At 32.9% G+C, this 13,643-nt stretch overlaps 1 protein-coding gene across 2 annotated transcripts in view; it reads left to right on the top strand.

Annotated features, from left to right (window-relative positions):
* The window catches only part of BMP2K (BMP2 inducible kinase), a 125,390-nt gene that overhangs the window by 65,962 nt on the left and 45,785 nt on the right, over nucleotides 1–13,643 (top strand). For both annotated transcript variants that reach the window (XM_029234645.1, XM_029234646.1), the window contains exons 5-7: nucleotides 1,265–1,386; nucleotides 3,516–3,597; nucleotides 7,267–7,399. In XM_029234645.1, the coding sequence (XP_029090478.1) occupies nucleotides 1,265–1,386; nucleotides 3,516–3,597; nucleotides 7,267–7,399 (337 nt within the window). The remainder of the gene's footprint in view (nucleotides 1–1,264; nucleotides 1,387–3,515; nucleotides 3,598–7,266; nucleotides 7,400–13,643) is intronic.

Below are 13,643 nucleotides of genomic sequence, written 5' to 3'. Positions count from 1 at the left end.
ATTTTGATAAGCAGTATAGTTCATTTCAGTTCTCTTGAATATGCAGCTTTCACATTTTCCCCAATAATTCGGTCTGACTTTTTTGCACTGTTATAGCTCATTAACTTTTTAAATGTAAAGTTGATGTTTTCAGCTGAGTCTTCTTGATTTTAAAACAAAAAAGACATTGAACTGCATAATTTTATATAGATCATATACTTAGTTCTTTTTACATGTGTAAATTTATGCAATCCTGTTTGTTTTAAGTAAGTTTCTTTTTTTTAAGTAGATTTCTTATATAAATATTTTGTGCAAATATTGAATACTTTTAAAAGTAGAGTAAAATGAAATATAGAAGAAACATTGTAAAGAAACTGTAATGTGAGTATTTTGGTAGAGTGGAGAGAAATTAAATTACTCATTTAAAACTGTATCATAAAAGTAAAAAATATTGTGTAAAAATGTTAATAATAGTATCATTTATTGTGTGCTTACCTTATTTCAGTCACTATTCTAAGCCCTTTACATGTTTTAATTCTTTCAGTTTTTACAACAGTCCCCTGTAATAGATATTATTATTTTCCCCATTTTATAGATAAGGAGACTAAAGCACAAGAGTGGTTAAGCAAGTTGTCCAAGGGTACATATGCTAATAAGTAGCAGAGCTGGGCTATGAACCCACATTTTCCTGTTTTAGAAACTGTGCGCATAATTTTATTTAAGTTACTACAACTCTGATCTCTAAGTTAAGTCATAAAGTCAAATCTGTGTTTTTCAGTGTAGTATTTTAGATAAAAATGGAATTAGGAGTCAATCAAAGGTAGAATTGGAATGTTTTTTGTTACCTTTCTATAAGTAAGCTAAGTGTCAGAAAAGGAGAAAAATTGAGGTATAGTATAGACTCTGACTGCTACCAGTTCTCTTACATAGAAGCAGTTTTTGAGAGGACTTAGGGGTCCTTGGCCCTTGCAAAAATCATCCTGGGATGGGAGAAGCACTTTTCTGTTCTTAGTGAGAGAAGCAGTAGATAAAGTATATTTTTGTTCTGAATCATTTGTCCTTGCTCACAATTTGAGGTATCCTCTCTCTCTCTCTCTCTCTCTCTCTCTCTCTCTCACTCACTCTCACTCTCACTCTCTTTCTTTCACCCTCTGTCTCTGTCTGTCTGTCTGTCTGTCTCTCTCTCTATATATATTATATATCAGTGTTTAACTGTGTAAAAACATTGTTATAAAAATATAATTTTCACCTTGAAAATACTGTTAATTGCTTTTCTTTTCTGAAGGTGGAAAATATTTTGTTGAATGATGGTGGAAACTATGTACTTTGTGACTTTGGCAGTGCCACAAATAAATTTCTTAATCCTCAGAAAGATGGAGTTAATATAGTAGAAGAAGAAATTAAAAAGTAAGTGTTATCTTTATTGTGTTTTGTCTCATGGGAATTTTAGTTAACTTGAGTCTGTGACCAGCTCTGCTAATATAAATTTTAGGTATTCCATTAATAGATTTCTTTAAGATATTTCTGAGCCATAGACATTGATTAGTTTATGTCTCATCTAGTTCAATAGGAAATACATTTTACGATGGAAACAAAATTTTCATCTGCATTGTAAACAAATTTATCAAGAAGTTTGTTAAATAAGCTATAGTAATTAGTGGAATCATTAAAGGGAGTTTGAAGTTATTGCTGAATTCAGTTAAACATCTTTGTTTTTATCGATACTGAGGATTTGTACTTGTTAGGAAAAAATTAAATTATTTGAAAACATTAAACTTTTACTTCATATTTAATGTTAAGAAGATTGACCTAGTAATGCATTGAAAACTATGTGGAACACTTGTTACTTTATAATATTGTATTGGAAAACTTTCTGGTAGAAATGTAACTTGTATCTGCCTTACGTTTTCTTAATCTTGTACTTTCCATGGTTGCTAGAGTACTATTATAAGGACCTTTCCCTGACTTCTGTTTTCTAGTTTTAGAAAATAGTACTGCTTGTAAATCTTAGGTTATCTTAATAAAATGATACAGAATGCAGAAAGATCTGTCAGAATAGAAATTTCTAAGTAGCTGCCTTTTCTTAGTTGCTTTTCTTCACTTCCTTACAAATTCTCAGTTGTTTAAGGCTGCCTAGGAGCTTTCGTTTGAACTGCAACATATATTTTGAGATAGCTCAAGTAGAGCTGATCTTACTCTGGACCATTTGTATAAAACTATGGTTTTCTAGACTTACATATTTCTACTCAGGAAACAGCCTATGATGATTATGTTAGATTCCATAAAAACAAACTCCTTAGTAAACATATAAATGTCCTGAAGAAACAGAACAATGAATTATTGAATTAGCTTCTTGTGGATATATGTATATACATATAATTTAAAAAGATTGGGTTGTGATGTATAATGACAGCTGCAGAATTCTGCTCAAGCGTCTTTGACTTGCTGGAAGTTTCATTTCTTGCTGTTAAGATCTGAAGTATAGTTAAGGTTCAGCAGAATTGTACACTAGTGATGAATGTAATAAGCTCATGGGTTCTTGTGCTTTGTGGCTCAGTTGAGTTAATGATCTAACCATTTATTCAGTTAACAGGTAATTATTCAGGGCCTACAATGTAGTGGACACTGTTGTTGGTATACAGTATAGCAGTGAATAAAAAAAAAAAAAAGTCCCGTCCTCATGTAGTTTATATTCTGGTTTCTTAGATCACTCCTCTGTAGTAGTATCATCAGAATGTATCACCCAGTCAGGGTAATTTGGAAAAAGTAACATGGTAGAATATTGAGCTTTAAGATAATTCATGTAAAATAAAACATATAAACACTGAAAATGAATCTTAAATTATGCCATACTATAGGAATTCCTTTGATATTCTAATAATTTCTGCACTACTTTATTCTGTTCATTGAGCACTACTTTATTCTGTTCATAATGGATTTGGAGTTTTTATACTGGTAAATATTTATTCACAGTATCTTAATTCCAGATTGCTTATGCTGACAGTTTTAGAACTGTACTTAATTAGTATAATAATAGTTAATTATGGCAACGAGATTACTTTTAAAACAACAATTATAAAAACAAACCTAAAGGAGATTTACTACCATGTGCAAGGAATTATGTTAGAGTCCATAAAAACAAGCTGCTTAATAAACATAGAAATTAATTTTTTGAGAGGTACTTTTAAATTAATAGACCAAAATATTTTGATAAGGATATTTTCATAGTCAAATTGTATTATTTCCTATAAGAAATTCAAGGAAAACTACGTTTCCCATACATCACCTTTATTTAAAATTTTTCTATTAAAAATTGTTTTTATCATTATAGATGCAATTGCACTTGTTGAATAAAAATGTGTATAGATGCTTTGTATTGTTTAATCCTTGATGGACTTTTAATGAGCTTTTAAAATAGTATTATTTCTTTATAATGTTATCGAACCTAAAAGTTTTTCGTAGTATTTTATGTAGAAACAATGTAGTATCTGTCTTTTTTTTTATATCTCCACTCCATTTTACTTATTTACTGCCAGGTATACAACTCTGTCATACAGAGCCCCTGAAATGATCAACCTTTATGGAGGGAAACCTATCACCACCAAGGCTGATATCTGGGTAAGGCCAAGAAAGGCTGACATTTTCACTAACCAAATTAACAAAATCTGATTATTTTCCCCCTGTCCTCCGCAAGGTATTTCCTAATAAGTAGCAGAGAGTGGTGGACAGTAAAGCTTCTTCTTCAGAAGAAAAATATTAGCACATATTATCTTCTTGATCCTGAGATGGAAAGCTTAGGTATAAAAAGGCAAATAAAGGATTTCCATATAATGTAACTTTTTATCACAGTATTTTTTAGAATTTAAATTATATATGATTGTTAACAATTTTTTTTGATTTGAGTGCAATTTTGGTTGATCACAGTATGGAAAAGCTAGACCTAATTCTTATGTAATATTGTTGATAATTTTCTGGAATATTTTAGGATCTTTTTAGTGGAAACTAACATGAGTAAAACTTTTTAAAAATTATAAACATACCATTGACTAACCTGTATATATTTAGGTTCTTTATCATTTAGCATCTATATCTGGATTGAATTATTGAGATATATCATGTTTCTATAGAGTTGAACTTTATGTTAGAGTGCCTGCACTTCTTTAGAACTTATTTCAGAAGTAAAATATGTTTGGGCTATATTTAATAAACTAGCAGGAAACTCTATGTTAGATGTGAACTCATTTAAATTTGTCACATATTTAGCCACATGTACCACTAGTGGCTATGTTAGGGATGGAGGAAAAATACTCCTTTGGAAGTAGTTCTAGAATTTCCAAGAAAAGTCATATTTATTTTGTTTTAAAACGTAATGTTTAGATGTTTAGTAGTCGAGTGTAACGTGTGAACCCAAATGAATATCTTCTTGGTGCCCCTCTCCTGGCCTTCTCTTATAGGTGTTGGGATACCAGATATTCTTGCAAGATAATAAAAAAAAAGAGTATCTATGATTGGTTTTCCTTTGTCTACATAATATACACTCTTTGACCGGTGGTTCTTAAATCTCGTGGTAGTTGAATTTTTAACCATATACATAATTTAATCAAACCATGAATAGGTTTGATTTAGGTAATTTGATACTGCTTACAGATCACCAGCTTGTGTGACTCAAATTCCGTTGCTCTTCTCAGCGTTAACATTTGACTCATTAAATGGTTTATAGTAAATGGCTTGCAGTATAACGTAGAAAGCAAATTCAGCTGGATCTTAATTTATAAAATGAAAGGATTAATTAGAGGAGGTGATTGTGGAAGTCTTTCCTGGCCTAATTTTGTGACTGATGTTGAAATCCACATTACCTAAAAGCGTATTTCAACAGCAGAGGAAACAACAGACATTATAGCTTGACTGCTGTTTTGAAATCATCAAGGGTTGATTTAAAAAAAAAAAAAAAAGTCTCTAAGAATGCAATTGTAGCCCAATATCTTAACAAAAAGGAGGGAATCTTTTTTTGTTGTTTTCATTTTTCACCAGGCTTCGAATGCATGCCAGGCAGCATACTAAATTGTCAGTGATACGTTTAAAATTTATACCATTTACAGGTTAGTATATGGGACAGGATTTCTATAATGGATAACTTGGTATAACTGTGGGATGACAAATAGATACTCAAGGATAAAAAAGAAGCCAGAAAAGTAATCAGAAAACAGAATCTGTGTTTATATGCTTGACAGAGTTTTAATTTCGGTGATGCCATTTTAATGCTTGTCTTAGCTCAGATGAAATGCTACAACATTTTAGGTGTGAATTCAAGAATATCCAGAAAAAAAATATTGCTGATTCAGAGGGTTATGATATTGAGGTTAAAGTATTCATTTAGCATATATATTTTGGGAAAAAAATTTTTGTTTTGAAGTTTTCATTGTAGGTTATTTTTATCCTGAGAACTAGGATGCTGATTTTATTGACCAGTAGGAAATTCAGTGACAGATGCTTCATGTTACCTTTTAACGAGGAAAATTAAAGACGGTGATACTCAGCCTTCAAAATAAGGTCATTCGTTCCCTCCTGTTTCTTCAACAGTTCTCATTGTATCAAATGGATAAAGAGGGAAATGCCTTTGGTGTGAAAAAAAATTAGGACACCTCACTGTGCTCACACTCTGTAAAGCAAGAGTATTTTAGATTTATGTTTTTTAAGTACACTGGCATTGCTATCTAAAATTGTTATCTGGGAACTCCCACAACAAAAGATACGTTATTAAAGGTTTGATTGACAAGATAACACTGGCTAAAATGCAGATCTTGTTGGCCTAACTATCATTTGGGCAGAAGAAATGTGTAATTTAATGCAGATATTACACCATTAATAATATATTTTTTAGTGCTTTTAAGGAAGGCTTACGCTCAATCTGTTGCATAAAAGCTGAAAATATCTTCCTTATAAAAAAAAGCATTGTAAATTTTTTTAAAACCACATTGAACTGGTTATTTCTATTCAGAATCTTAATACTTTTGTTAGTCATATGGTAAATAATCTAGTAATGTTTTTGTACTAATATATTGAAATTTCTAGAGTATTTAAACTTTTTTCATTGGAAGACTGTTATAGTATTGAAAATAATGTGTTGTAAGTTAATATTGTTGAACTCAGAAAGGTATTTCTGTATACTGTGATCTTCATAGTAGTTATAAAGCTAGTGTATTTGTTAATTGGGTTTGCTAAGTTTCTGTGTGGAGAAAATCCAACGAAGTAAAGCTGATTTGCTAATTTTTAGATAGGCCAAATTTCAGTTATTGCTGATGTAATTGTATAGTTACTACTGGATAATTTTATATAATCAATTTAGAATTAGAATCACCCCTTACACTCATTAGGCTTATAGGTGACACTTCCCGTGACAGCATAATGATTTCTTGAGCAGAAAATCACATTTTATTACTGTGTCTCAGGTGTGAGCTGTTGGCAGTTTAGCTAAAAATTTCCTGTGCTACTTTTCCAGATGCAATTTGTGTTTTAGGGTGTTTTGTCTTCATTGTCAGCAAGTAGATTTATTGGTGCTATGATGTCTGTGAATCCATGCAAGTGAAGCAGACAGAGCCCTTCCTTTTTGAATTTTATATAGATTACCCAGGTGCAAATATGACTAGTGTAATATAGAATTAAAATTGTAGGATTATATATAGAAGTAGAGAACGAATTTTTATATTATGTGCTCAGTGAATAGTATATTATGAAATAATGACGTGCTCAGTGAAATCCGTGAAAATCAGGGAATAATCAGTATTGATGGTTGTCTGCTAAGTTTAACTGTGCTGGTTAACTCGTAGTTGGAATTTTAAAACAGATATTATAGTGAATTTTTAAAGAACTCTGCTCGGAGGAGCCTTGTGCTTACATCGTTGGTTGTTATATGCTAGTCATGTACTAAATATATATTTTCCTTGTGAAAGAAATAAAAGTGTAATTTTTCTCCCGAAGGGAACCAGCCACTTATAATTTTAGTTATATCATTCATGATCTAGAGTTCCATGATAACATTAATTCAGCCAGCTAGCCACAGATGTGATAGAAAAATATGGTAATGATGCAGTTAAATGCCTTTTTAAAAATTAAGTGCATTAGTTTGTTTAAGTTGTAATTTGTGAAAAGATTGATCCAGTATAGAACATTAGGCTTTTATTTTTTTTAATAACATATTTAGTTCTTGGTTTGTGGCTACTTTTTTTTTGTCTTGTGGTTAAGTTGATACTTGAGCTCTGATGATATTCATGCTTCTTTGTTTTACAGGCCCTGGGATGTTTGCTGTATAAACTTTGTTTCTTCACTCTTCCTTTTGGTGAGAGTCAGGTTGCTATCTGTGATGGCAGCTTCACCATCCCAGACAATTCCCGTTACTCCCATAACATACATTGTTTAATAAGTAAGTACTTGGAAAGTTTATTAAAAAAATTATAAGATAACCGTACTTAGGGCCTGCTGTTTCCATTCCTTTACCTAAACCTAGTCATTTAATTTCATGTATTATAATTTTATGAAACTATAGTCAAGAAATACATTGAAAAAGATGTTTATAAGACTTCTATAGGAATGAAACAGATTAATTAATGATTAGTACATGGATATTTTTAAGCTCTAGATAAGGTTTTATAAAACATAGAGATTATATAATTAAGGAAACTGGAATTTCTGGAAAAACTTACAGCGTAACATTTAATTATTCAGTCTCTGAACTTTTGAAATCCAAATATCCAGACCTGTTGCTTCTTTAGATCACAGTATTGCCAATCTTAGATAGTAGTTTATTTGGCCACTCTTTTTAATATTCCTTATTGATTATAAAATTAGAAAGCAACCTAAGTGTATGTCAGAAGGAGTAATCCTGTGGGCCTTTGATTCCAAAAGAATACCTCAGTTTCCATTACAGCCTCTTTTAAGAATTTTTTCTTCCTTTTTGACAGGTACTGTAATTTAATATTTTATATACGCACATGGTACAATTTTCTGAAAAAGATGATTTGGGGGAGGAGGAGGATCATCAGATATAAAATATGTTAGGAAGTTGCAGTATTTAAACAGCACTGCCCTGCACTGTTTCAATTAAAGTATTTCTAGCATTTCTACTCTGTTTTTTTCCATTTTAAACATCCTCTGTCATAGCCTCCAGCCACTGAGATCAGTGCAGTAGAAAAGAGGGTCAATGTAAATATATTTGAGGTTTTGTATAATAAAGATAGCAGTTCAACTCAGTGGGGAAAAACAGATGGAAATACAAAACTTTATTATCCACTTGTGGATGAAAAATCAGACTGGATCTCTACTTCAAACATTATGCTAAAATTTCAGATAAATCAGAGACTTAAATGCAAAAAATAAAACATAAATGTACTTGAAGAAAATATGTCTGAATTTATTTATAACACTGGAGTAGGTAATGTGTAAACTAGGCTTTTAATCTCAGGAAATAGAAAAGATGAATCCATTGACATATAAATTTAAACCATTAAAAGTTCCCCCAAACCATGAACCCAAGCATAAAGTCAAATGGTAATCTGGAAAAAAATTTATTACACACTTGACAATTGGCTAACTTTTGTAATTTATGTTACACATTTGACAATTGGCTAACTCATGTAACTGAAAAAGAAAAGGGCAAACACTCCAGAAGAAAAATAATCAAAAGAAAATGGAGGATAGGGAGGGAGGGAGACACAAGAGGGAAGAGATATGGGAACATATTTATATGTATAACTGATTCACTTTGTTATAAAGCAGAAACTAACACACCATTGTAAAGCAATTATACTCCAATAAAGATGTCAAAAAAAAAAAAAGAACCTTACATTCTAGAGCAAGGGTCAGCAAACTTTTTCTGTAACAGGCCAGACAGTCAGTAAATAGCTAAGCTTTGCAGACCATAGAGTCTCTGTTACAATGACTCAACTCTGCTGTTTTACTGAAAGCAGTCACAGACAATATGCAAATGAATGAGTGTGGTCATGTTCCAATGAAACTTTAATTACAAGAACAGGCAGCAGGAAGAGTGTAGGGTCTAGTAGGCCATCAAAAGGACCATGGCTTTAATTATGAGATGAGGGGGCCACTGAGCTCTTTGGGTAGAAGAGTAACATTATTTTTATGAAAAAACATCATTATTAAAAAGGATCATTTCAGCTACTATGTGAAGAGTAGTCAGTAGAGGGGTAAGGAGGCAAGAAGATGGGAAAGGTATAAGCTCAGCGAGAAGTTCAGAAGTTACTGCAAGAAAACAAGAGTGAGATGAATTTGTCTTGCACCAGGATGGTAGCAGTGATGGGGGCAAGATGTCGTCTAATTCTGATTATATTTACAAGATATAGTCATCATGATTTGCTAGTGGATTGGATGGGAGGGTGAAAGAGGAAGAGAGGCAAGGATGACTCCAAGGTTTATGACCTGAGTGAGGAGAAGAATGGAGGTGCCTTTACCGTGATTGGGAAATGCATGTGCGATGAGCCAGTTTTGGAAGGAAAATCAGTTTAGTTTTGGACATATTAAGCTCAAGGTGACCATTATATACTAAGGTGGAGATATTAAACAGGCTATCAGATATATGAGTCTGGAGTTCAGGAAAGAAGTTGTGGTTGATATAAATTTAGATCTTCAGTTAGATAGTATTTAAAACCATGAGACAGGAAGAGGTCACCTTAAGTGCACGTATATAAACAAAAGAAGTTTATAATACGAACCCTGAGTTACTCCAATATTTGGAGGAACCAACAAAGGACACTCAGAAGTAGCAGAAAGAGAGGAAGAAAACTTAAAGAGAGTGGTATCCCCAAAACTAAGTGAAACCAGGCTTTAAGAACAACCACTTCAAATACTAACAATAGGTCAAGTAAAACGAGGACTGAAAGCTGACCACTGGATCAACAACAGAGAAGTCATCAGTGACTCTTAACAAGAACTGTTTCAATGAAGTGCTGGGGACCAAAGTCTAAGTGGAATGAGTTCAAAAGAGAATATAAAGTTCAGAGTCGAGTCATTAAGTATGCACGACTCTTTCCTATAGGAGGATGTGGTGCCAAAGGAGTTTGTTTGTTTAGATGGGAGATTTTATAGCATGTTTGTTTGCTGATAGGAACTTAACTGTATTCCAAAATGACTAACTATATAGTTACACTATGGATTAAAATCACAGCCCTGAACTATCACACAATGTTATCCTGAGAAAGATAAAAAAAAAAAGAAAAGAAAAGAAAACGGAGCCTAAAAGGATATCTAGCTTTACTTTGCAAACTTATTTAAAGCATGATCTTTTTGTTTCTTTAATGTGGATTTGCTCATACATGTTGGAAATCAGAGAATTATGTCAGTTGAACACAAAAATTACATTGCTTCACGTGGAATGCTTTTCCTAGGCGAGGGGAGGCAGGGCAGCGGTGGGGGAGCTGGCGTTATAACTTGTAGGGGAAGGAAGTCGCCCTGAGCTTGGCTGCTGCACTGCCAGCTTGTAGACTTTCCACTACAACTGGAGAACATTAATAAGAATGCTTGTACCTGAGGTTTTCTTCCCAGAGAGGTCTACCTCTCAGCTTTTGTGTGACTCTCTACCAATGGATGGCCTCCTGACTAGCACACTCGCTGGCTTGGAACTGCACTTTTATCTTACTGGTTGAGAACCTCCTAGTCTTATTTTGATGTGTTTTTATGTCCTCGTGGCAGCCTTCAGCCAAATTAAGCTACCTGCCTGGTCAGCCCAAGTTACCTTCCCAGATACCAGTTAATGTTTTTGTCAGTGTTCTGGTGACAGAGCTGTATAGTTTTTTTTTTCAGTGGTTTGTCCCAGCTCTCTTTTCCTCATTAGCCCTGTTATTTTTAGCCTGCCATTTTGCAGAATGTGAATTTTTTTTAGAGAGCAAACATATTTTAGAGTATATTTGAATAAACTTCATACCCATAAACTGCTCTGTTTTATCCAGTTGCTTTCTTCCTTCATTGTCCAAAAATTAGGGCATCAAAAGCATGGAAAAAACTCATTAATTGGAATGCTCAAAAAATAGATTGAGGAATTTACTTTGGCAGTTGAGTGTTCTGGCTAATTGAAGTTTAACCTTTTATTGAAGCCCTTGTTGTAAATCATTGTATCTGTGGCACTGTTTTGTTGTTAAGTATAATGCTTTAATCACAACTGGACTGAGGATTTTATTGAGGATCTTGCAGTGTCTTTGCAACTCAGTATTCTCATTGGAAAAAACTGTATGAGAGGCTGGACAGTATATACCCTGATTCATGATTTAATTTGCTTATAGTGATGAGATCTTATATTTTTTTGATAGTTACAACAAGAAATTTCTGGTTTATTTGCACAGCTATAAATGAGAGATTTTCAGCGTTTCATTCAGAATGCAACAGTGTAGATTCTAAGAGATCCAGTCGTTTCCAATCTTTCCTCTTGCCACAGCCAGTTTATATCTCAGGTTTATAAGTCCTGCTTAAACTTCAGTACACTAACTCTGCAACCTAGGATTAGGTTCTCATTTGAGTAGACTGATAAATCACATACCAGCTACAGCTCCTACAGCCTGTAGGGATGGGATGGGATTCTGTTTCACATGTGAGGCTTCTTTCTATTTGAGATCTTATTTTCTTGTGTTAGGTTTGTTTGTTTTCCTTCTCTATGTATGTGTGTATGGGTATGTGTGTTTGTGTATAGTAGGAAGGTAGAAAAGCTAAACACTGCAGATAATTTTAGGATCTAATTGGACTCTAGTTCATTGATGCTTTACTGGGCATCATATGCTTGCTTTATTTTTCAATAAATGTACAGATTTTAGTTTTTATCAATGTTAGTATAAATTTGGCCATGTATTAATTTCTTTGAACTGATTTCTCAGAGCTAGGCAGAAATAAAAAAACAAGGTTGAATAAAATAAAAGCACTCAAGTAAATGTTGGTATTTTATCTCCTGTCAAAGGGCTTTTGTGGACTTTACTTTTTAAATATTGTCTTGAGTAGTAAAAGCTTAATAACAAAGTAGAGATTTTTTAAAACCCGAACATACTTATCTATAATGCAGTGGTTTTTAGAAAACATTTAGATTCTTTGCAATTTTATTTTTTACGTTTTTCGCATGTGACCGTGCCTGTTTCTCACCATCCTATTTAGGTTCCTCTGTCTGCTTTTATAATAAACTAATTGGTGATTTACATTGCTTTCAAGTAAATTCTACCTTAAGAAACCAGAAACTACCTAGCAGTGCTCTTAGTTTTTGAAAGTGAAGCTTTTTATTGCCAACTGTCTATTCATACAATGTAGTTGCCCCACGTTTATTTATAAGATAAAGCATTTAAAAAAATATATCTTCTTAGTATGAATAGATTTACTAATGCTGTTTACATCTATTTTATATGATTCAAGATTTTTGAAAATGAAATAGCCATGCTTAATCTTTGTTAAAACTGTATGGTTTGTGGTTATATAAGTATTTGAATATACTTTTGATTATCACCAGTTTGGTCAAGGGTAGTTACTATTATTTATATAATAATATTTAATATATTAATGATAATAATTGTTAATTATATTAACTACTGTCCACAAAGCTCAGTTTATTAACTTTCTGCAGACTTTACTTCTTAAAAGTAGCAATTAGTTAGAATTTTCCTTCTTAGCTTCTGTTAACTTTTCCAATAGACAAGTAATGAAGATGGATTGCGGGGGGCAATGAGGAGAGAATCACTTTGCATTTTTGGATCTAAGAGTTGAAAAGAACTTAGAGAATATTTAGAGGAGAATGAGAAGCATAACTAACAGGATTACTGAATAGTTTTGATGAGTGAACAGAAGGCTGGTTGCTTCACCTTTCTTTTAGCTTCTGTTACGGTGGTTAAGGAAGTACATTGTGGAGATTAAGAGCAATTTGGCCTCCGGAGCCAAATGGCCTAGGCTTGCATCTGCTCTGTCACCTATTTGGTACAGAATACAGGGCAGCTCCATTTATTTCTGTTTGATTTCTAAAATGAACATATTAAATGACCTACCTCTTAAGGTTATTGTGAAAATTAAATGAATTATGAGAAGTGCTTCTTAGTATGTGTGAGTACTCAGAAAGAGATGGCCTTTAATACTACTATCATTATTACTACTATAGCTCCCACTACCACTACTACTGATGTCGTTATAATTCTTCCTGAGCTAACCTAATTTTTGATTTTCTGGGTGAGGGTCAGGGCATCTGCTGTCAGATACTAAGTAGGATGTACTTTCCCTGCAGAGATTTCTTTGGATGCTTTGAAGCCAAACTTGGTTTTTCAGGTTAAGCCAAACTTGGTTTTTCAGGTTAAGGTTGGATATCAAAGGTTTACCATAATTTATCATATATTCCAGAATATACCGTTAAATGTAACTACTAAGATTAATTTTCTTATCTCTTAACTTTGTGCATGAAATAGTGATATATAATATATAATGAACCAGTCTGTTCTCTGTATCTGTCTTTTTTTTTTTTTTAAGTGAGATCATATGGTATTTGTTGTCTGTCTGACCAATTTCACTTAGCATAATGCCCTCACATTCATTCATGTTGTTGCAGATGGCAAGATTTCCTTCTCTTTTTTAATGACTGAGTAATATTCCATGGTGTGTGTGTGTGTGTGTGTGTGTGTGTGTGTGTGTGTGTGTGTGTG

The sequence above is a fragment of the Monodon monoceros genome, unplaced genomic scaffold, assembly GCF_005190385.1.
Source record: "Monodon monoceros isolate NGI ecotype Baffin Bay Population unplaced genomic scaffold, NGI_Narwhal_1 Super_Scaffold_20, whole genome shotgun sequence".
Taxonomy (NCBI): Eukaryota; Metazoa; Chordata; class Mammalia; order Artiodactyla; family Monodontidae; genus Monodon; species Monodon monoceros.
This window is presented reverse-complemented; position numbering and strand designations above follow the sequence as displayed.